General features: G+C 27.5%; 5 protein-coding genes across 5 annotated transcripts; 4 read left to right on the forward strand and 1 right to left on the reverse strand.

Moving 5' to 3' along the window:
* Positions 1-160: 160 nt before the first annotated feature.
* On the forward strand, positions 161-1969 carry OCT59_018271 (uncharacterized protein; the record flags this gene model as incomplete). Its single annotated transcript, XM_025319581.2, has 1 exon — positions 161-1969. The coding sequence occupies one exon, from the start codon at positions 161-163 to the stop codon at positions 1691-1693; it is 1533 nt and encodes a 510-aa protein (XP_025173428.1). The 3' UTR covers positions 1694-1969.
* Positions 1970-6391: 4422 nt separating this feature from the next.
* Positions 6392-6838, forward strand: OCT59_018272 (uncharacterized protein; the record flags this gene model as incomplete). Its single annotated transcript, XM_066148663.1, has 1 exon — positions 6392-6838. One exon carries the CDS (start codon positions 6392-6394, stop codon positions 6836-6838), a length of 447 nt encoding a protein of 148 aa, XP_066004568.1.
* Positions 6839-7119: 281 nt separating this feature from the next.
* Positions 7120-7392, forward strand: OCT59_018273 (uncharacterized protein; the record flags this gene model as incomplete). The annotated part of the gene is made up of 1 exon (XM_066148664.1): positions 7120-7392. The coding sequence occupies one exon, from the start codon at positions 7120-7122 to the stop codon at positions 7390-7392; it is 273 nt and encodes a 90-aa protein (XP_066004569.1).
* A 1400-nt stretch (positions 7393-8792) lies between these two features.
* OCT59_018274 (uncharacterized protein) lies at positions 8793-9155 on the forward strand (the record flags this gene model as incomplete). Its single annotated transcript, XM_066148665.1, has 1 exon — positions 8793-9155. One exon carries the CDS (start codon positions 8793-8795, stop codon positions 9153-9155), a length of 363 nt encoding a protein of 120 aa, XP_066004570.1.
* A 2162-nt stretch (positions 9156-11317) lies between these two features.
* OCT59_018275 (uncharacterized protein) lies at positions 11318-12540 on the reverse strand (the record flags this gene model as incomplete). The annotated part of the gene is made up of 4 exons (XM_066148666.1): positions 11318-11642; positions 11726-11816; positions 12157-12244; positions 12394-12540. 4 exons carry the CDS (start codon positions 12538-12540, stop codon positions 11318-11320), a joined length of 651 nt encoding a protein of 216 aa, XP_066004571.1.
* Positions 12541-25556: the final 13016 nt, after the last annotated feature.

A 25556-nucleotide genomic window follows, 5' to 3' on the forward strand; every position in this document is an offset into this window, starting at 1 on the left:
TATTGCAGCAAACTGTAATATTGATGCATTATTTGATCAACTTTAGATAATTTATTGAGATTTGTGTTACTATAATAAACTATAAAAAAATATGTATATATTCTATATTATTATAAAATATTCAAGAAAATTTTTTTGTTAATTTATTTTGTTAATAGAAATGGGATCAAGACTTCCAGCAGATTGTCTACGCGTAATATTCGAATTTCTACAAGATCATACCAAATCATTACATTCTTTCCTACTTGTAAACCGACTTTGGTGCGAAACTACGGTTCCTATTCTTTGGAGAAATACGAAAAATTGGTTATTATCTGATAAATCAACTCAAACACTTTTTACAACATTATTATCTTGCCTTCCGGAAGATTCGAAAAAACTCTTATCTGATAACGGGATTATAATTCCTCCTCCAACTGCGCAACCTCTATTATTTGAATATGCGGCATTTTGTCGTCGTTTATCTTATAATGATATAAATTATGTTATTGATGGGGCAATTGGAGATCGACGATTAAGCAATTCAAGAAAATTATATAGCAAACATCTTATCAAACAAGAAATGTTTCGAATGTTTTTAACTCGATGTTCGACGATCGAATTTCTTGATATTTCGGATCGAAAAAATACCGATGTACCTTTACCATATTTTACAGGAGCCGAAACAAGTTTTTTGCATTTATGTGAATTACGATGTAATACGGAAATTCCATCATCGATATTTTATCGTATGGCACAAATTTGTAGGAATATTGAAACTTTATTTATCGGATATTATCCCTTTGATAATGAAGGTTTAGCAACGCTAATTGAAGTTCAAGAAAAATTAAAAAATTTTGAATGTCAATCTCAAATACGTAATACAGAATATACAGAATATACAGAATATGCAGAATATACAACACTTGAAAGGCCACCAAAGCCACCATGTAAAAATATAGCATCCGCTTTATCAACATGTTCTAATAAATTAATAAACTTAGCTTTCGGAGGAGATATAATAATTATTCCGTCATCCACAATAGCAGAAATTGCTAATTTACAAGTATTAAGATTGGATTTTAATCGAAATTTGAATGAGGAAATTTTGGAAAGTTTAGAATTTACAGCACTTCCAAATCTTAAAATATTAAAAATGGGTGGTATATTAGCTCCTTTAATAATGTTGGGAAGATTAATAAGAAGGACAAGAAATAATCTTGAAAAAATTTCATTATATGGTTGGGCAACACCTGAAACAAAATCAATTGGAATTTTTAATAAAGTTGTGGCTCAATATGCACCAAAATTAAAATATCTTACAACTTGGTGTTACGAAAATAATTTTACTGATATTGAATTAATATTAAATTCTTGTGATCAATTGGAAGGTTTAACGATTAGAACTCTTGATAATCAACTTGATGGCGATATTTTGTTTGAAATGTTGGGTAATTTAAATAATGAAAGCTTTTCTAAATTACGAATAGCAGGTGTATGGGCTTTTACTCATGAAGGATTAAAAAAATTTTTTGAAAAAAGAAAGGAAAAGAAAAAGAAAAAATCTTTCTCTTTATATATATGTGATTGTTACGATGAGGTTGATAGTTGTATTGAAATCACAAAAAGTCACATGAAAATTATCGATAAATATAAAGCTGATGGTGTTTTGAAAAATTTTAAAATAGAATATGATTTTACTGGGGACTTTTAATTATTAATACTTAAATGTAGATTCTGATCATTAATTCTTGTAATTTTTGTAATATTTTGAAAGGAGTTATTCAAAAGTACAGTTCTAAGTTTCTTTTAATATACAATAGATTTTGTAAATTCACGTCATTTATTTTGTACATAGATGCAGAAATGTACTGTAATTCAAAGGTATTTATATTTTTTTTGAAATTAGTACGCAACCAATTAAGGAGCGCCACATTATGATCGACTTACGTTCCCTTCTAATTTTAATACGGATAAAAAACAAAATACGGTAAAATCTTAATAAAAGAGAAGAATTATCCAATTTGATTGCGTGTGCTGCGAAAGCATGTCCCTTTCTTTTCCAACGAAAAAAATGATATATCGTAACAGTAAGTGTACTATAATCTTAGTAAATTTTTCGCGCAATAACTTCATAGAAAAAAAAATGAACAAAATTTTATTAAAAGTTTTTTTTGTGATCAAACTATAGCATCAAGAATACTTGCGGATCTATAAAAAAATATTTCAAGTTTTACAATTGAATTTAAAAAGCAATTAATGTGTGATATAGATAATCAAAATTATATACATTTAATGAAACTATATAATTTATAAATATTATAATTTAATTAATTATTAAGTTTAATAAGAAAATAAAATAAAATAAGTTTATAATAAACTAAATATTATATTATATATATAAATTTTTTAATTAATACTATATTTTTAAAATTAAAACAAGTTATAATTTGAAATTCAACTAAATTTAAAAATTTAAAATCAGTCTTTTGCAATTATTTTATTTTTATAGTTTAATTTAGCCTTTTATTTAATTGTAGCTATTAATAAATTAATAAAATTATTTAAATTTAATAAAATAATTGTAAAAAATTAAAGAATAGAAAACATCAATTTTAAAAATTAATTCGCAAATCAGTGAAATCTACTAATACATTTTGGGGAATTATTTTGCAAATTAATTTAGTGGGAAATTCAGATAAAAGCAATAGATATAAATGTGAAATGAACTTACAAATTATTAGAGAAAAGTAGTTTAGAAGAACTGACATTCCAAAAGTATCAACTATTCAAATTACTAAATACACCACAAAATATAGTATGATAAATTAGACAACCTATATTTAATAGAAATAAATAATTTTAATACTTTTTTTTTGTTTTTTCTTGTTTATAACCTTTAAATAAATTATTTACCAGCATATAAATAATATTTTAATAAAAAAATATCAATTTTGTGATTATCCCACCTCTTGTATTGAATAATTATGGCATTTTTAAAGGCTGAAATCCAGCATCACTAAAGAAAAAATTTTTTTTTTTATGAATTTTGATTCCCTCAGTTTTAAGCAATTGGTTATACTATTTTTTAGCTAAGTTGTAATACAAATTTGGCTAGTTACTTTTTAGGCAATATCACCAATTTGTATAATAACGTAACCTTAAATGGCAAGTATATATTGATCAAACTTGTGATATTAATATTTGATGATGCAAATTTATCATTCAATATACTTAGAATATTATTATATAACACTTTAAAAAAAAAATTCTAGGTAAATCAGCTCAAAAGCCATTTAAGAGATAATTAATTTATAAAACCAGTTTATTAGTGGTTTTCACTGGTTCAGAGACAGATCATGAATTAATTATAAATTATATATATTAAATATCTGAAATTTTTTTTTTTTTTAAACTCTAATAGCTCATTAGTTCAAATTTATGAATATTTGCAAATAATATAAAACTAATTTTAACCCAGAATGATTTAACTAAGATGATTTAATCTGATAATTTTTAGGATAATTTAACTAGGGTGATTTAACCTAGAGTTCTAAATGGGTCAGGTCAGGTCAGGTTAATTGATAAATCTGACCTGAAATTTTTTTTCAGGTCAGGTCAGGTCAGGTTATTTGTTTGACCTGATCTAAACTGAAACCTGAAAATTTTCAGGATTTTTATTAAAATATCAAAAAAAAATGATGCAAAACATTTTTTTTGAAAATATTGCGATTCACTTTTTATATTAAAATCATATAAAAAGGTGAATCACAATATTGCAACTAGCTTTTTTTATATAAAATCAATATAAAAAAGTGAATTCCGATACCGCAATTCACTTTTTTTATATAAAGTCAATATAAAAAAGTGAATTCCGATACTGCAATTCACTTTTTATATATAAAATCAATATAAAAAAGTGAATTCTGATACCGCAATTCACTTTTATTATATAAAATCAAATATAAAAAAGTGAATCCCAATATTGCAACTCACTTTTATTATATAAAATCAAAATTATAATACCATCACTTATATTATATAAAATTATAATTTCAGGTCAACAGATCATTCAGGTTATATTAATGTTACAACCTGAACTGATGCTGAATTGCAATTGCTAAACCTGACCTGATAAATTCAGGTTAACCTGTCAGGTTACCTGAATTTGGTCAACCTGTTCGGAACTCTAATTTAACCTAATAATGTAATATTTCACGAGTTATTTATTTGTTTATCTACTATATTAAACAATACATTTCTTTTCTTTTTCCTTTCCTTCCTTTTTTATTTTCATTACTATTTTTTCTTTTTCTCTAGATGGATTTCTCATATATCTTTTCATTTTTCTTTCGATACTTCCTTCTTCCCTTCATTTCCGATCTTCTACTCTTCTTTTGCCATTAACATTTTGAACTTTAACCTTTTAATATGACATATTTTTTTTAGCTTTATTTATTTGTTTTTATTTTTTACTACAGTGCATACAACTTAGTCCCAGCAATTAAATTTGATGAAATTTAAATCACTACTATTCATTCAAAAAAAAAGATAAACATAAAGTATAAACGTACAATGATAAACCAGATTAAGCTTAATAAAACTATGTTTTTAAATTTCCTGTAAGGTATTTTTTAATAAAGTAGTAGCAATTCAAAGTTGAAATATTTTACTATTGAATTAAATATTTGGCCATTTTATTCTAACCAGAATTACATGTAAATCTGGCCAAAATTACTTTCGTTTGTTAAAATTATATATAATTCTGGCTAGAATTAAGAATTATAACTTAAATTAATAAATCTGACCAATAAAATTACAGGGTTAAGTATTACATAATATAAAAAATTTGGCCGCTTAAAAATTTTTTTATTGGGACTAGGTTGTATGCACTGTAATTAACTATTTTTTTCTTTTTTTTGTAAGTTCTTTAACATCTTACTAAGTAGTAAATTTTAGGTTTTTTTTAGAATTCTATAAATCTATTTTCTTTATAGAACTAATCAATTCTTTTTCTTTTTTTTTTGTTAGTGTTTCTTCTTGTGTTTTTTCTTGAATTTCTTTTTGGATTTTCTCTTATGTTTTTCTTGGATTTCTTTGGAACGTGCCAGAAATCAACTGATTTGAAAGGGGTGTGGATGTCAAGGTCATGCTCGCAACGATTCAGCTCAAATCAAATCAATTCAAATTCAATTTGGATTTGGTTTGATTCGATTCAATAATTTTTGATTTGCGAATCAAACTCAAATCTGAAATTTTGATTCGAACTCGAATCTGAATCAAGTCTGATTTGATTCGATCATGTAACATTACAAAAAAGGAAATTTTTATTACCGCAAAAATGGAAAAAAATGTTGCACATGATTGTACAAGTTTTTAAAAAAGGAAATTTATTTTTGCTGATTCTCGGAATTTCCTTTTTGGGCGATACCCATTTCACAAAAATAATTTTTTATGAACCACGCAGATATCTTTTTTAGATCTTATGTAACATTCAACCTAAAAGGAAAAGATTAGTGATTCATCGAATTGAATTGAATCTCAAATCTAGCCTGATTTGATTTGATCAAATCCAAATCTAAAATTTTATGATTCGAGTTTGATCATCAAATCCAAATCTAACCTGATTCGATTCAATTTGATTCGTACAGAACACTAGGGAAGTTAAGCTTTATATCAGGTCTATATATATTATGTGACATTTATATATTTAAATATAAATGTAAGTAATTTAATTTGTAATTTAGCAATCATGTGTAGTATTTTTATAATTAATTTTCAGGGGATTTTTACTATTTATAAATGCAAATGATCGTCAAATACAAGAAATACCATACTATTAAAAATTTTTTTAGAATAATCCAATTGTACTAAAAATCACATGTGTTGTTTGTGAAATGTGTATCAGACAAAAAAAAATTTTTTTGTTTATATGTTTGTTTTTATATTTTATTTGGGGCACCTGTGAATTCCAGTAATAATGCTATATATAATATTTTAACAATTGAACTCTTTCCTGTACCGTTCACGTCCATTTTTCATACAAGAAATATTACGCTTTTTCTCGTTAAATTACTAGAAAAATAGCACTTCAGTATTAAGACAAAAGTGTTCCTTGGTTTAAACAACACACTTTTTATTATTACTCTTTTCAGTTCAAACCAGTTCACAAGGGCTTAATAGTCCTTTAAAGACATAAAAGTTTTGTTTTCTTGCGAAATTTTTTCAAAAGAAGGCGTAAATACGGTGCACCAATCAGATAAAAGATGCCGAATAAAGAAAGTTTTATCAGCTATACTTTTTTCCGTCCAGAAAAGTGAAATGGTACACGGGGGCTGATACGATATACTCCACCCGAAAAGGAAAGTCCTATATCCTTTTACATGTGGATTCGTTACAGAAAGAGAAAGATATGTTGACGATTGTTACCAACAATAGACATATAATAAAGAAATATGATAAGCCTTTTTCGATTAATTCAGATCGGCCTATGATGAATACTAAATACAGGATTTCAAAATACTTGACGAGTGTATTTTGTGGGTTACCTATTGACATAGAAACTAGAAACAAGTATTTTTTAAGAATACGTCAATTATTATTGGATAAACTTGTAGTTATTGAAAATAGATTGAAGAAACAAGAAAAGAACAGGCAAACTACAACTTATATTAAATTTAGTCATGGTAGACGTACATGGTATTTGGGGTTCTACATTCCATGCTCGTTTTGTAGTAACGTCTGTGCTTACGTAATGTCAAGAAATAGAAAAGTTTGTCAAAATTGTCGTTCGAAGGTAATAGTAACTCCTACACCTCCGCCGCAAAATGTGTTTAAGAATTTTAGTAAAGTTAAATAAGTAATAAGTAAACGCGTTGGCGTGTCTTATACAAAAAAAGTTTTGATGAATGGTAGAGCACGTAAATATGCAGTTACGTATTCAAATTTGCAGATAAACAAGCAATTTAAGACGTTGAAAGAACAAGAGAAGTATAAAAAGAGTTTAAAAACAGCCTCAAGAGTAATAAAAATAAATGGCAGGTCACAAATAATGGAATTGGATCAAAGGTACTTATTTCCAAACATAAGTTGAAATGTAGACATGATATCCTTAAGAAACAATACATATCAGAAAAAGAAATGGAGTTTCTGGTAGATCAAGTTACAAGTGAAGTTGGATATAAAATGTTAATAGATGATATTTTTATTAATCATTCTTTTAACGAAGAACATTTTCTCGAATTAAGAAAGAAAAAAGACGCTTCTTTTGAACGAAAAGATAGTAAGTTAGCAGAACAGTCAAGTAGTGCTGGTCAAAGTGCTACGATAGACAATATTTTTACGGACCTTCAAGAAATGGAAATTAGTGGACAGGATAATGTCGCTCCTTGGCAAGAAATACTCAATAGATGAGAACCTATTACAAGGGCAGAATTTCATCGGGGTTTGAATAGTATTAGAGATAAAAGTCTTTTAACGACATATTGTAATGGGGTTAGAAGAGGGAGGCGTGCACGTGGTGTTACTCATGACTACGTGATTAATCAGTGTGCAATTAAAGCTCGTAAATTAGAGCAAGGTATGTTATATTAAGGGGACATAAATATATAATTAGTTATTCTTGTTTTGTTTTTCTATTTTCTTTTGTGGGATGGCTAATTATTAAGAAACAAATTATCAAAGGGAAAACATGAATAATTATTTTAGCATTTTAGATCATTCCTTATCTGATAATATTTACATAAGGCTATTTGGTTAGAAAGAAAAATATATAGTCATTTTTGTCTATTGAATTTATTTTTAGTTTCACATCATTCCATATTTGATTATATTTACATATGGCAAATTTTATTTGAAAGAAAAATATATAGACTTCTTCAGTAGTTTTATCGAATTATTTAGAAAAGTTTTCGTTTATTTCATCATTCTGTATCTGATAGTATGTACATACAGCTTTTTTAATAAAGAAAGAATCATACATGCACGTTATTTATAACGTGTAGGCGGAATTAATGGCAGTGATTTTAAGTTTAATGACCTATCCTAAAACTGCAAATGTCAAAATATATAGCGATTCTCAATGGGTAGTGAATATATTTGATGATTTAAACTTTTTGACGATTAAAGATATAGAAAGATCAAAAGTTAATTATAAGGTTTTATGGTTATGTTTATTCAAGATAATTAGGATTTATAGTCTCAAAGTAAAAATAACTAAAGTTAAAGCACATAGTGATTGTGATCATAATAAAGAAGCAGATAAGCTCGCTAAATTTGGTGCTGAGAAAAACGTATTAATAATAGAGGATAAATTGTTATTACACAATGGTACAGTTTGTTGGAGAGATATGCCTATAGAACGTAACCCTATCCTTATGATAAAGGAAATAAAGGACGCTCAATTTATAGAAGAATTCCTAATGTTACGCCGTAATGAAGTCTATAGACAATCAGATCTATTAAGGTTGATAGATTGGAAAATATCTTTAAAGTTAAATAACATAAATCAATATGATACATTGTTTGAGGATCATTATTTACAATCATTTAGGATTAAAATTTGCTGTAATGAATTACCAACTTGTGCTAATTTAAAGAAGCGAAAGCCAGATCTATATGATGAAAATTGGAAATGTAATTTTATTAAAATAGAAGAAGAAACCTTTGACCATTTTTGGAAATGTGGTAAGATTCAAAATGTGGTGCAAGATATACTCACACGATTAAAAATTTTCTTAGTTAAAATCATACAAGAATATTCAAGAGATGATATAGATATACATGAATTAAAAATTAAAATTAATGAGCTCAGTATGTGGGATATTGGACGCTTATATGATTTTACATTTTTAATGAAGAATCAAATTAGTTGTCAGTTAATGGAATTATTAAGGTGCTATAAAATAACTGAAGAAAAATTGTTGTATAAGGTATTGAAACAAATAACTGGTAGAGTTTTATTAGAATTCAAAGTGCTTATTTGGGAACCAAGGAACGAATTACAAATAAAGGAAGAAAAGCGGTGCGGTATTAGCAGTAAAGATAAAAAAGCTAAGTCACATAGTAAACGCACTGAAGTTGGTGTTAAAAATGTTGACTGTAATATGTTAGAAAGTAATTGGAATAAATGGAATAATTTGTCATTCCATCGTGGCGGTCACTGGGCAAATTTTTAGGTAGATCATGACAGTCACCTTTGAATTTGAGGTCGCATCATGGTTTTTAACAATGATGTGATCGTTTAGGTGACAGGTCGACTTGTTCTTTATGAAAAGTAGTCTTGTTTCATAATGCTTAATTCTTATATGTATTTGTTTATCTTATATTTTATAAGTTTATATATGTAAGTAAGTGTGATTATAATAAGACATGATCGCATCTATAATAAAGTTTTAAAAAAAAAAAAAAAATAATATTTTAACAATTTCGCTCTGAATAAACTGAAAATTAATTTACTTAACTTCTATTTATAATTTATAAGTTTATAACCATTTTTTTGTATATAAATTTGTATTTTTGAAAGGATCATTTTAACGCTCACCGGAGGTTAAATTCACCGGAGGACTCCGGAAGGTGAATTTCACCATATCACGTGATATTTATTATTATATTAAAATTTTGCTAAGATCAGTAATTACGTAACTTCAAATTTTTATGTTAGATTAAATGGTTAGTGGATGGGTGTAATAGTTTAATTAAAGTTATGTATATTCTTGTAATTTAAAAAGAAACTTTTCGTTAATAAAACTTTATAAGTTTATGCTAAATGGTCAATAGAAAAACTTTTTTACACGTTTTTATTCAAAGTTTTTTATTAATTTAAAACCTATAGTAATGCATAAGATATATAATCCTTTATAATTCAGTTAACAATTAATAATTTTATGACGGAAAAGAAATGAATATGTAAAAAAGGGATGAAGTGGATGATGAAATTAAAAAGACAATGTGAAAAATGAAATTGGAGTAAAGGGATAATGAAAAACAAAATGGGAGTGAAATAGGATGATGTAAATGAAATGGAATGTTGCAAAACGAAATGGAGTGATAAAAAACGATATGGAGATGATGGAAAATGATATGGAGCGATATGAAATGATGAAAACCGATATGGAGCGATATGGAATGATGAAAGATGACATGGAGCGATATGGAGTGATGAAAAATGATATGGAGTGATATGGAGCGATATAGAACGATATGGAACGATATGGAGTGATGAAAAATGATATGGAACGATATGGAGCGATATGGAGTGATGAAAAATGATATGGAGTATATAGAATGATATGGAGCGATATGGCGTGATGAAAAATGATATGGAACGATATGGAGCGATATGGAGTGATGAAAGATGATATAGAGCGATATGGAGTGATGAAAAACAATATGGAACGATATGGGAAGATATGGCGTGATGAAAAACGATATGGAGCGATATGGAATGATGAAAAATGATATGGGTGATGAAAAACGATAACGGAATATGGAGTGATGAAAAATGATATGAAGAAATATGGAGCAATGAAAAATGATATGGGGCAATATGGAGTGATGAAAAATGATATGGAGTATATATAGAATGATATGGAGCGATATGGCGTGATAAAAAACGATATGGAATGATATGGAGTAATGAAAAACGATATGGAGCAATCAGCAATATGGAGTGATGAAAAATGATATGGAGCGATATGGAGTGATGAAAAATGATATGGGAGCGAAAGGGACGATGATAAATGAAAAGGATAATTAAAAACAAAATGGGAGCAAAGGGAATGATAGAAAAATAAAATGGAGGCGAAGGGAATAATGAAATAATAAAAAACAAAAGGAGCGAAAAAAATAATAGCAAATAAATGAAAAGGGAGTGAAATGGATATAGAAAATAAAAAGGGAATAAAGTGATGATAGAAAATAAAAGAAACTGTTAGTATTATTTTCAATAAAGAAAACAATAAAATAGCAAAATACTAGCAATAAAAGTGAGTCTTTTACCTTAAACCTCTTGAAGTTATTTGAAATTGTTTTCTGAAAAATAAGTTAACAAGTTAGCATAAGAGAAAAAGAACATTAAACTAGCGAAGTAATAAGAAAATAAAAAAAATCTTACCTTAAAGAAGTTCCAGCCATTTTGGAAATAATACTACAAGAAAGTAAAAAACAAAATATGCGCTACGCGTTTGTGTAATATGAAATCACCTGGTGAATTTCACCGGGGTAAATTTAAAATTTTAATGCATTGCAGATCAAGGTGAAATTCACCGGAGGTGAATGTAAAATTAATCCTTTTTGAAATATTGTTTTATTCAAAACTTATGTATTATTAACGTAAGTACTATGGCTGATTTTGCATTTGACGCTCTAAAGCTATAGCCGCCATTTTATGTTTACAAGTTGCAGAATATCTACTAATCCAATTTTCAATTGTTTCTATTTTTGGTATTATTTCAGGATCCAACTCTCCATTATTTACCATATGGATAAGTTCTGATAACATATCATTAGCTGAGTATCGATCACTTTTATCAGCATTACCTGCATAAAAAAAACCTTGCAATAATGCAATAACCTTTTTTGATATTCTTGCTCCACCTCTTTTTCTAAACTTTTGATTTGCTTTTAACACCCATCCAGATGTAAGTTGAAATTCTGTATTAACACTATAATATAAGCAGAAGTCAATCTAATTATTTTATAACTCAGTTTAAAAACAAGTAATATAAAATAAGGTTGGTTTTCTTACTTGAAATTATTTTCTGTATCTACAATTCCATTGTTAATTTGCACTAAATTTTTATTAGATGTATTTATTCGTAGATGCTTAAAAGAGGTATCTAAAAATTGAATAATTTAGCAATTATTGGATTTATAGAGTAACAAATTAAAAAAAAATTACCAGAATTCGGCACTGGTATGGTCTACAAAGATTTTGGCACAGAAGGTGTAGAAATCATTGGATTTGGTTTTGTTATTTCAATTTTTGATGAATTTCGTGTTTGTATAGGAGAATAATTGGTAAAACTACCTATATTTGGTAAGGTACGTGCTTATATAGACTCTGCAAATGGCCCATTGATTGGCTATTTCCATTCATTCATATTAGATATCCCAATCAATGATTTATCTTTTTATCAGTTTTTTCATGATTAGGATTTATTTCCTCTACTGATGTACCACATAGATCTTTGATTGAATTTTTTATATCACTGCCTTCTCTAATTTCAAACCCAATTCTAACATATCTTTTAATGGCATGCGCAATCTATGTGAAGTGTGAACCATTTTTAGTACTCTAAAAAAATAATAATTGTTATGTATTTATTAGATCTGACCTGTGCATGGTGAGAATCTATAGCTGTTTTTGCCTCTCTAGCTTCCAAAAAAATCCAACTCTTTACTTCAATATCGTACCAATCCTTCCAATGTGCCATTATAATCCATAACTTCAAATATTGCGTGAAGTGAAGAAGCAGTAAACCATATGTCCTGTCTTGTATCTGCTGACCAGTAGTCAAATGCGGCTACATTTAGTTTTTCATTTTCCAATTTGGTATACATCAATATAGAATGTAAAGTCCAACCCTTTTTCCAAAAAATTCAGACTTGGATTTTTGTGCTGATTTTGGTAAGATACATATCTTATAGTCAACAATAAGTATAGCCTCATCATTATCTAATTCTAATAAATTTGCTTGAACCTGTGCATTAAGATATACTTTTCACGTTTGATGTGCCAAATAATGAAGTAATTTTTCTTTTTTATCGTCTATAAGTTGTATTTCTTCAGCTAGGAGAATTGATTCTAATTTATCAAAAAATGAATAAAGTTTTGGACAATGCGAACACCTTATACTATGCATCTTATTACATTCACCAAATGCATAAGGTAAGCAGTGATCAATACATTCATCATGTTCAGCATGACCATAGGACCCCGAAGAATACATATACAACTCAGATCCAGACCCAAAATTTTAATATAACTTTATACGCCTAATTTTATTAGAAGCTTTATACAAAATCATCACATAAGTTCAAATTTTATTATAAATTATACAATTATAAATCTGAGTTTATATAAAAAAAAATTTTTAAAGAAAAATTTCAAATAAATTTTATTGAAAATTTTAATAAATATTATTAAAAACTATTTAAAAATTCTAACAAATACTTAAAAAATTTTTTTTAAAAAAAATTATTAAAAAAAATTATTAAAAAATAACTTAAATAAAATTTTTAAACAAAATTGCATGTTAAAATTTTAAATACCCGATAGATATTGATGCCCAATATGTATAATATAGTAAGTTTTATGCAAAAATTTGGGTGTATACTACAAAATAAAAGAAAATACATTTTGTTATATATCTCACCACCCAGTGATCGTAAAAAGATGAAACACAGCTCGTTGGATTCGTCTTGACAAGACGAATCGAATGGTAGTAGTTTCGTGTTTCTAGGTGTGATAGATGATGAGCTATACCACACATCGGCACTTTGTATTTTCGTCTACTATGCATTTTTACATTTTATCACATAACTCGGCATCTATCGTGCCTAGAAATATATGATACTACTACCATTCGACTCATCGTATTGAGACGAATCTAATAAGCTGTGTTTCATTTCTCTATGATCACTGGATGCTGAGATATATAATAAAATGTATTTTTTTTTAATTTTGTAAATGAATTTTAAAAAAATTTCTTCATTTTTATTAAAAAAATGTCTTTAAACGAACCCTTAAAAACTTCTTAAACAAAAAACAATTTCCATTAAAAAATATTTCAAGTGTTTTTTAAAACAAATAAAAAAACTCTTTATTAAAAAATATCTTAAAAATTTCTTAAACAAAAAATAAAAAAAAACTTTAAAAAATTTTAAACGTATATAAAAAAAAATTCTAATATCCGTTATACAAAATGAAAATCTTACTTATTGTAAAAATCATTATTGTTATACAAATAAAAATCTGACTTTTTGTGTAACTGCTATTTGGTTATACAATTTCAAATATATGACTTATTAAGAAATTACATAGTAAGTTTATACAAAATTGGATCCCAGTATTATATGTATTCTTCGGGGTCCTATGACCATTACTTTCAATGCTAATTTTACGTATATATTCTCTTTTCATATGACGTTTAATTAGTTCTACATCTATATTTTTTTTTTAAAAAAAAAAATGTAAAAAATAATTTATGAATAAAGTACAGAAATTATGTAAATTACATACTTGAACTGAAAGATTTTCAACATGCAATCTTATAATTTTAGCTAAATCATCAAATACTTCATATTCGTATTCTGCACAAATTGAACACAACCCTCCCAAGTCTTCACGATACCTATATGGACCATCTTCAATCCGACCTATAAATGCCATTCTTTTCATACCATTAAGATAAATTTCTGAAAATCTTTTTCATAATGATTCTTTTTGATCAAGCAGGTAAAGAATCGGACGATTAGTTCTTGGATCAACCTTATACGAACTCATATTAACATTTGCTTTGTCTGAAAAAAAAGCTTTAAATTGGTCTTCTATTTCTTTAGTAAAAGGTGAGATACGTATAATTATAGGTTTTTTTATTTGTCGGTATCCTAAACCATTAAGTGTAGCATATTTTCTTGCCGCATTAATAGTTGTAGATGAAACCTAAATTAATATCATCAAATTTATTTAGAATATTTCATAAAGATATATAAGAATATAGTTCATATTATTATATTTACTCCAAGTCTATTTTGTAATTCCTGATAAGAAAATTAATGTGCAATAAGCCAATAATGGATAAAATTCGTCGTATTCTATCAGGACCTTTTGGATTTTGTGTTAAACTTTTCGCAAAACAATCCTAAAATATTTGTGATGGATTTTGAATACTTGATGGATATGAATTTAAAAAGCCTAGTTGAAAGAGATTCTTCATAGAGTTCTGAATAAGTCAGGTCAAGTCAGGTTAATTGATAAATCTGACCTGAAATTTTTTTTCAGGTCAAGTCAGGTCAGGTTATATCAGGTTGTCTATTTGACCTGACCTGACCTGAAACCTGAAAAATTTCAGAACTATTTTTATTAAAGTATTGAAAAAAAATGGTACAAAACTTTTTTTTTTAATATAATATTATAAAAAAAATGTTTTTGCACCGTTTTTTATTAAAATATTGAAAAAAAATATTGCAAAATGTTTTTTTTAATATAATATTATGAAAAAAATGTTTTCGCAACTAAAGCTCCGAACAGATCAGTTTGGTCCAGATTATAGACGGTTCGAATTAAAGCTGAAATCCGTAAGAACTGAACTGAAAAACTGGCGGTTCAGTTTGGTTTAATCTGATTTTTATAAAAATGCGAAAAATTGAATAGCCGTCAATCTAGTAATCGTAAAAAGTCGAGCCATATATCATTGGATTCGTTTCAACGAGACGCGTCGAATGGTGGTAAGATCATGTCTCTAGCATCAATAGATCACACGTTAATCCACGCTAAATGATTTGTCAATAATTGGAATTATTAAGCTATCTATCAATGCTAGAGACATGATCTTAGTGTTATTCGACGTGTCTCAGTAAGACGAATCCAATGAATATAAATTCGTCCATGTACGACCACTAGATGGCGAATAATATCAAGTTTTGCATTTTTTTAAAATTTTCAAGCGTTAAAAAATTAAAAATTCCGATACATGAATTTATTCATCGTCCAATGGTCGTACAAATATGAATTAGGACTCATTGGATTCGTCTCGATGAGATGAGTCAAATGGTGGTAAGATCACGTCTCTAGCATCGATAAATAGCTTGATAATGCCAATTTTTTATAAATTATTTAGTGTGAATTAACTTACGATCTATTAATACTAGAGACATGATCTCACCACCATTCGACTCATCTCATCGAGACGAATCCAATGAGTCCTAATTCATATTTATATGACCATTGGACGATGAATAAATTCATGTATCAGAATTTTTAATTTTAACGCTTGAAAATTTTAAAAAAATGCGAAACTTGACATTATTCGCCATCCGGTGGTCAGACACAGACGAATTTATATTCATTGGATTCGTCTCATTGAGATGCATCGAATGACGCTAAGATCATGTCTTTAGCATTGATAGATAGCTTAATAATTCCAATTATTGATAAATCATTTAGTGTGGATTAACGTGTGATCTATTGATGCTAGAGACATGATCAATGATATATAGATCGACTTTATACGATCACTAGATGAACGGCTATTCAATTTTTCACATTTTTATAAAAAATTGGATTAAACCAAACTAAACCGCTGGTTTTTCAGTTCTAATACCCGAACCGAACCAAACTGAATTTTGAGCCAGTTTCAGATCAGTTCTCCGGTTTAGCCTGAACCATTAGGAGCTTTATTCACAACGTTATTATTGAAATATCAAAAAAAAATGTTACAAAACATTTTTTTAATATAATATTATGAAAAAAATATTTTCATAATGTTTTTTCTCAAAATATTGCAATTCAACATTTTTATATTAAAATCATATAAAAAAGTGAATCACAATACCGCAACTAAAGCTTCGCATGAGCCGAGCTGGCTCACGAGCTGGCCCGAGCTAAGCTACGATTAAATTTTGCTCATGGCAGTGGAGTACTTGAATGAATTTCAGCCATGATATGGCCGCTAAAAGAAAACTCAAGCCAGTAATAAACTCGGCTCAAAAAGCTCGAGCTGGCTTGAGTTATCATACAAAAAATGTTGCGAAAACGTTTTTTATATAATATTATATTAAAAAAAACGTTTCGCAACGTTTTTTTAATTCTTTAGTAAAAAACGTTGCGAAAACGTTTTTTTCACTATATTATTTTAAAAAAAAACGTTTCGCAACGGTTTTTTAAATTCTTTAGTAAAAAAATGTTGCGAAAACGTTTTTTTCATTATCTAATATTAGAAAAAAACGTTTTGCAACATTTTTCTAAATTCTTTAATAAAAACGTTCTGAAAACGTTTTTCTACATATTATATTGGAAAAAAAACGTTTTGCAACGTTTTTGTTCTTTAATAAAAAACGTTTGCGAAAACATTTTTTCTTATATATTATATTGGAAAAAAACGTTTTGCAACATTTTTTTAATTCTTTAGTAAAAACGTTGCGAAAACGTTTTTTTCACTATATTATTTTAGAAAAAAACATTTTCGCAATGTTTTTTTAAATTCTTTAGTAAAAAAATGTTGCGAAAACGTTTTTTTCACAATATTATATTAGAAAAAAATGTTGCGAAAACGTTTTTTTCACAATATTATTTTAGAAAAAATGTTGCGAAACATTTTTCTGAAGATAAACTCAGCTATGGCAGAGCCATGAAAATCATGGCTACATTTCCATTTCACTTTTAAACGAGCCGAAATTTTTATGGCTCGGCTTATTCTGGCTCAGGCCAGAATTTTTTTTTCGAGCTGAGCTGAGCTAGACTGTGGCTCGGCTCAAGCCAGCTCATGCGGAGCTTTAACCGCAACTCTCTTTTTTTTATATAGAATCTATATAAAAAAGTGAATCGCAATACTGCAACTCACTTTTATTATATAAAATCAATATAAAAAAGTGAATCACAATACTGCAACTCACTTTTATTATATAGTAGAATCAATAGTTTCAGGTCAACAGGTCAATCAGGTCAGGTCAATCTTCATACCTGACCTGAATTTCAGGTTAGATCTGGTCAGGTTACCTGAATTTGGCTGAGCTCTAGTAGCACGTAGTATTTTTAATTATTTTAACCGTGATACTATTAAAAATAGCATTATTAATATGATACAATAATGTCAATTTGTCAATAAAGTAATAATATAAATAATTAAAATTAGCAAAAAATTTTTTTTAATTTTACAAAGTTATAAAATAAATTGCTTAGTAGTGCAAACAATTTTAATGTTACAATTTGAGTTTGCTTAGCAGAATGAAAATAATTTGCTTATTGATCTTAGTAAATTTTGAAATTTTCATCTGACCTATATATATATTGTTTGGGATCCTGGTAATATTTCCAAATTTCTTGAAATAGGCCATTAGGTTATCTTTTTTAATAAAGAACGGAATATAGTAACTTGAATAATCTGAAGATCTTTATTGGATCGGAGTTGGTGAGGATCATGTGCATGGAATACAAGGTCAGGGAGTTCAGGATGAAAAGAACTAGCATATAGGTCACGTGCTTTAGCAGTATGGAAATAAATAACGAGACGCTTAGCATTACCAGAACCAGTCATACGCGCTTTTCCAATGTATGACTCATAGGTTTCTAAAAAGAGATTATTGACAGCTTCAATAAGAGCCTTATTAGTGGTAAATTTTTTAAGAGTTTTAGGGGCAGCATTCAGTGCAGCTGCAGCCTGGAAATTATCTCTGGTTATAGATAGAATCACCACTGGATCAGGGATTTGATTGCCAGAAGGAGCACTATTGATGGATCCATATTGGGAGAACGCTAAGTTAATTCGGGTTCTTCGTCGTCATTTCGTTCAAGACGCATGCATAAACGCGTTCACATTACTAGAAGACGCGATGTGACTGGACGCAGTTGGCGTAGCAGATTTTTTTGGGAGGAGGTCAAAGTATTTTCATCAGAAATATTTTGTTGAGAAGAAGAAGAAGAACTATCTTTTCCAACGTCAGCCGTCTGGACGTCGGCAACGTAATCTTCATCCATAGAGTTTTTGGTAATCATACGATTACGCTTTTGCTGGACAGTGTTTTCACTATCAGAACTTGAATTATCAGAGTCTTTTTTATGTTTATTTTCGTGATGGACAGTTTTCCTACTGTTAGGGTTATAACTGCACGCCACTCTGGCAGATTACACGTATTATTGAGGACTTTGAGTTGGGAATATAAAATTTTATTAGTAGTTTGTATTATTTTTTAAAAATAATAAAAAATTATTTTCGTCAGAAATTTTTATTTTTGAAAAATTCAGAAAAGAGTTTATGATATATACCGTATAGCACTGCCTAAAATACCCTGGGTATATATCAATTTTACCAACTTAAAAATTGAATTATACCCAGGGGTATCTTGTATGAAATATGAAAAAATTGGCCAGAATTAGCTGAATTCTCACCAGAATTAAGATTTTTTAACCACATATCAACCCAGGTAGGACCCCGGATATCTAATATAAAGGTCATAATGGACTTTTGGCCAAAAACACCCCTTTTTGCTGAAACTCAAAAAATCGTTTTTTGTAAATATCTCAGCATCCAGTAATGTAATTTTAATGAACTTTTTTTTATTTTGTAGCCCTCATTTAGCTCTACAAGTTCATCAAAATTGGACCACTGGATGCCGAGATATTTACAAAAAACGATTTTTTGAGCCCCTGAAAAATGGGCCAATCTGCCGAAAGTGTGACTTATGACCTGTTTTGGAGATATCCGGGGTCCTACCCAGGTATATTATAATAGGATACGTGGATAGGGAGGTCTCTTAGGCAGTGCTATATGGTATTATAGGCAAATGCGGCATAGTAACCTTTATCTTTATTAAATTTATTCGAACATTACAATTTATAATCAATAAAAAGAAAAATATAAAAATAAAACTAACTAAAAACAAAGCTAAATAGTCTCCTAAGAAAAAATAAAGTAAAAAATTAATCTAAAAAAGAAAAATCGCATTACACTAAATTTTCCCAGATCTTTCCCCTTGATATATTCCAACCAAAATAGAAGTAACTATGCTAACAAAATAATCAATAACACGCCCACTATAAAAATTGACACTCCATCCTGCAAAAGCTGTTATTAAATAGCACCATTAGATGATCCATAAAACCCGAAAAGTGATTAAACTAAGGCAAACCATATTTTATCAAGTTTGATATATATTATAATATATCGGGTACCCAATAAGCCTATGATATGTGACCGATATTTAACTACCTGATATGTATAAGATGTATATGTGATATTTACATAATGTGTCACCATTTTTCTGCATTTCTACTACACATATCAGGTACCCGATATGTGTAGTATTGTTAAATATCATACATTTATACTATGGTTCCTAATCATTCATCCATGGCTTTTTTTACTGATATTTTCACGGGCCCAACAATTATTATAATTTTTTTTACTTACCTCAAGATCCGAACCCAATACCTTCTTAAATCATATTTCACATTCTAACCACTACACTACTTGATCTTTTTTATAATTAATTAATTATTTAACTTATACTTAAATTTATAATAATTATGCGTATAGTTAATTATTATAATAATAAAGGCTAATTAATTGATAATGTAAATTACCTTCACATAGTTCAATGTTATTATTGTGATACTCTCTTCAGATATGATTAAAATTTTATTTTAATTATATGAATTAAGCTTTATATTTAATATTGCATTAATTATTACATTATAATATTGAATTATTTTTGAATATTAAAAGTAACATTTGAAAAAGTACAATTGTGAAATATAGGTGATTCATTTAAAGAATTCAAAGATAAAGAAATTTCTTGAAGAGGAAGTTGTGAATTTAAATTATCATTATTAATTCAATTATTTTGTGAATTTTCTTGTATAAAGGTTGATAATTTATTATCAGTAATATTAATTAATGTATTTAAAGTATTAAGTTGTTGATTTTCATTAACTTTTTTATAAGCCCGAACACCTTGGACACTTTTATGACCAGTAAGTTGCATAATAGCTTGTTCTGGAACTTCTTGATCTTGTAGAATTTGAGTGGCAGTCTTACGTCCAGAATGATTGAAAAGTAATTCAATAGGAATGTCAATTTGCGTTTCACACCCAATTTTTTTCATAAAGTTACCTAATTTATTTTTTCCTACATGATCTGTCTTGTACCAAATATTGGTTTCCAACCAGGATGTGTTATTTGGCTGCAAATAAAAGTTTTCATCACCTGAAGGTGGGCGTTTAGACAAGTATAATTGAATATCTGAACATGGACCATTATTATCAGCTGGTATTGAAATAATATGAGCTTGGCCACCTTGAATCCCACGTTGATTGTTTTTAGATATATAGCGAAAAAATTTCAACCCACCATTTTCATCAGATTTAAATTGATTAATTTTAAGTTGATTATGCTCTCCTCCTCGCATAGCAAGTATTATTGATAGACAAAAAAAAACACGATACAAAAGGCCTTCAGGATTATCTGTAGTTATTTTAGGATGTTGTAAAATTTGTTGAATTTGCTGAGAGTTAATAGCAACTGAACCCAATGTTTCACCAAAGCCATGTTCTTGAAGATCACGCAACTTTCTATGTAAAACATCATGTAAATCAGGAAACATGTATTTGTCATGTAAATTTATTTGTGGAATAGGTGAAAGATGAAGGAGATATCTATTAAGTGCGTCAACAGATTGCTTAACTGATGTTGCTTTATATTCATTACCATTTTTCATTTTCATTGTGGAGATAAATTCTACAATTTGTTTTTGAAGTTGAGAAATATCTTTAAAATCAGTTAAAGGAACTGAATAACCAGCACAAGCACGAAATTCTTCAAACTTTGTGGACCAACTTTTAGTAGATTTTTCAGTATTTTTAACTTTTGCCTTCTTACGATAGTAAGAAGCTTTAATTTGTGCGGCATCTTGAATATTGTCAATATTATTAGAATTGTTAATAGGGTTATTTGATGAACTAAGTAAATTTGTTGCTGTTTGAAAACTTGGGAAATGAGACGTGTTTTTTTCGTGTTTTTTACCCATAATTTGATAAAAAAAAATAAAAAAATATGGTAAGAAAAAAGGAGAAAAAATTTTCAGAAATACGATAAGAAAAAAAAGGAGTTAAAAAAATATGATAAGAAAAAAAGGAGAAAAAAAATTTTTTTTAATCAGTAACAAGGTTTAATAGTTTATTAATAATAGTCTAAGCCACGGATGTTAGTCCCCGTGATATAAAACAGTTATTCCACGGGATAGCCATAAATATCAATTAATTTTCACGGCTGCGCCATGAAAATCATTGATATTCACGGCTACCCGTGGAATAACTATTACATATATCACATATATTGTACACATATCAGGTACCTAATAAGTATCCGATAGTATTAATTTTGACCAGTGATTCTAAATACAACTAATTAAATTAAAAAAAACCATGATTTCATTTTTTTTAATATATAAATGTCATAAAAAAAATTTGCTTATTCTAATATAAATTATAAAGTCAGAAGTCAACTTTGCGTATTGATCTTAGTAAAAATATTTGCTTAGGAAAGTGATACATATGACATAATTATTAGAGGGGGGGGGATAATTAAAATCTGACATTACACTTATTCTATTTATATAAATTGTATAATTAAATTTAATTGGTTATTAAATCTGACAAGAGGGAGAAAGGGATAGAATTCATAGTAAAATAAATATGACGTAATATGTGTCACTCCCCTTATTTTAAAGCAAAATTTTGCCAATCATCTTTGACTTTTATATGTATTTTTCAGAAACCGTTTACATTACTAGTGTTCCGAACGGGTCAGGTCAGGTCGGGTAATCCGTCTTACCCGACCCGACAAAAAAATCGGGTCAGATCGGATCGGGTAACCCGTCTTACCCGACCCGACCCGTTTGACCCATTTGACCCGTGTATCAAAAATGATTAAAAAATTAAAAAAACCCAGGTTTTTTAATTGAAAACGTCAACCCAACATTTTTTAGTTAAAAAAAACAAAAAAACGCCAAACTTGACATTTTTCTGTTAAAAAAAGTAACGTTTCGGCGTTTTTTTAATATTTATTATATGAAAAAACGCCGAAAACGTTTTTCTTAATAATTAATACAAAAAAAAACGTTTTGACGTTTTTTTTATAATTTTATATGAAAAAACGCCGAAACGTTTTTTCTTAACAACTAATACAAAAAAACATTTTCGGCGTTTTTTTTAATATAATTTTACATGAAAAAACGCGAAACGTTTTTTTCTTAATAATAATGCAAAAAAAACGTTTCGGTATTTTTTTTTAATAATTTTATATGAAAAAACGCCGAAACGTTTTTTCTATAATAATTAATACAAAAAAAACGTTTCAGCGTTTTTTTTCTAATAATTTTATATGAAAAAACACCGAAACGTTTTTTCTTAATAATAATGCAAAAAAAAACGTTTCGGCATTTTTTTTTAATAATTTTATATGAAAAAACGCCGAAACGTTTTTTCTATAATAATTAATACAAAAAAAAATGTTTTGGCATTTTTTTTCTAATAATTTTATATGAAAAAACGCCAAAATGTTTTTTCTTAATAATCATGCAAAAAAAAAACGTTTCGCATTTTTTTCTAATAATTTTATATGAAAAAACGCCAAAACGTTTTTTCTATAATAATTAATATAAAAAAAACGTTTTGGCATTTTTTTTTAATAATTTTATATGAAAAAACGCCGAAACGTTTTTCTTAACAACTAATACAAAAAAAAACGTTTCGCGTTTTTTTCTAATAATTTTATATGAAAAAATGCCGAAACGTTTTTCTTAACTATTACTAAAAAAACGTTTTCGGCATTTTTTTTAAATATAATTATGAAAAAACGCCGAACCGTTTTTTTCTTAATAAGTAATATAAAAAAACGTTTCAGCATTTTTTTTTTAAATTTTATATGAAAAAACGCTGAAACGTTTTTTCTTAATAATAATGCAAAAAAAAAATGTTTCGGCGTTTTTTTTTAATAATTTTATATGAAAAATGCTGAAACGTTTTTTCTATAATAATTAATACAAAAAAAAATGTTTCGGCATTTTTTTTCTAATAATTTTATATGAAAAAACGTCGAAACGTTTTTTCTTAATAATCATGCAAAAAAAAACGTTTCGGCATTTTTTTCTAATAATTTTATATGAAAAAACGTCAAACGCTTTTTCTATAATAATTAATATAAAAAAACGTTTCGGCATTTTTTTTTAATAATTTTATATAAAAATGCCGAAACGTTTTTTCTTAATAATAATACAAAAAAAAAACGTTTCGGCATTTTTTTTTACATATTTGACCCATCTGACCAGAAATATTATGTCGGGTCAAACGGGTCAACCCGACGGGTTACCCGAATTGACCCGACCCGTTCGGAACACTATACATTACCAACAATCATATTACCAACAATCATTTTACCGACACTTATATTATTGACAATTATTTTACCGACAGGTACATTTTACTGACACTCATTTTACCAACACTCATTTTACTATCAACACTTGCAGTATTTATTACTATTTTACTATCCACTTCAGTATAAAAATTATAATACATATTTAATATAAAAGAATTTACCATAATATATAAATAAAAAATTGATTAATATATAACAAAATGTAAAATACTATGATATTTATATATAATAAAATAACTTGAATTTAATATTTAATTTTATCAATTTTATTTTTTAAAAAATTTATTTCAGCTTCATAATATATTATACTTAAAATTGGTCTTAAAAATTTTCTTAATTTAGTTTATATAATTTGCTTTTTTTGTAACTAATTGAATATAATAATGTACTGTTAGTGTTCTGAAAAAAATCCGATCTGATTCATATCTGCAGATCTGATTTGAAACGGATCGAATCAGATCAGCTTTTTTATGATCTGTGATCCGATCTGAATCAAAAAAATTTGATCCATTTCAGATTGAATCGGATCGGATCAGTTATTCATTCAAATCAGATCAGATCGAATCAGATTCGATCAGATCCAGATCAGATCCGAATCTTAGAAAATAAAAAACGTTTTGCGCAACGTTTTTTATTAAAACAATAAAAAACCGTTGCAAAATGGTTATTTTTAGTTAAATAAACCGTTTCGCAACGGTTTATACTAAAACAATTTAAAAAACTGTTGCGAAATGGTTTTTTTAGTTAAATAAACCATTTCACAACGATTTATATTAAAATCATTAAAAAAACTGTTGCGAAATGGTTTTTTTAGTTAAATAAACCATTTCGCAACGGTTTACATTAAAATCATTAAAAAACCATTGCGAAATGGTTCTTTTTAATTAAATAAACCATTTTGCAACGGTTCTTTTTAATTAAATAAACCATTTCGCAACGGTTTATATTAAAATATTTTAAAAAACCATTGCGAAATGGTTCTTTTTAATTAAATAAACTGTTTCGCAACGGTTTATATTAAAACAATTAAAAGAATTATTGCAAAACAGTTCTTTTTAGTTAAATAAACCGTTTTGCAATGGTTTATATTAAAATCATTAAAAAAACTGTTGCGAAATGGTTTTTTTAGTTAAATAAACCATTTCGCAACGGTTTATATTAAAACAATTAAAAAAACTGTTGCAAAACGGTTCTTTTTAATTAAATAAACCATTTTGCAACGGTTTATATTGAAACAATTAAAAGAACTATTGCGAAACAGTTCTTTTTAGTTAAATAAACCGTTTCGCAACGGTTTATATTAAAACAATTAAAAAAACTGTTGCAAAACGGTTCTTTTTAATTAAATAAACCGTTTCACAACGGTTTATATTGAAACAATTAAAAGAACTATTGCGAAACAGTTCTTTTTAATTAAATAAA

The sequence above is a fragment of the Rhizophagus irregularis genome, chromosome 27 (assembly GCF_026210795.1).
Source record: "Rhizophagus irregularis chromosome 27, complete sequence".
Taxonomy (NCBI): Eukaryota; Fungi; Glomeromycota; class Glomeromycetes; order Glomerales; family Glomeraceae; genus Rhizophagus; species Rhizophagus irregularis.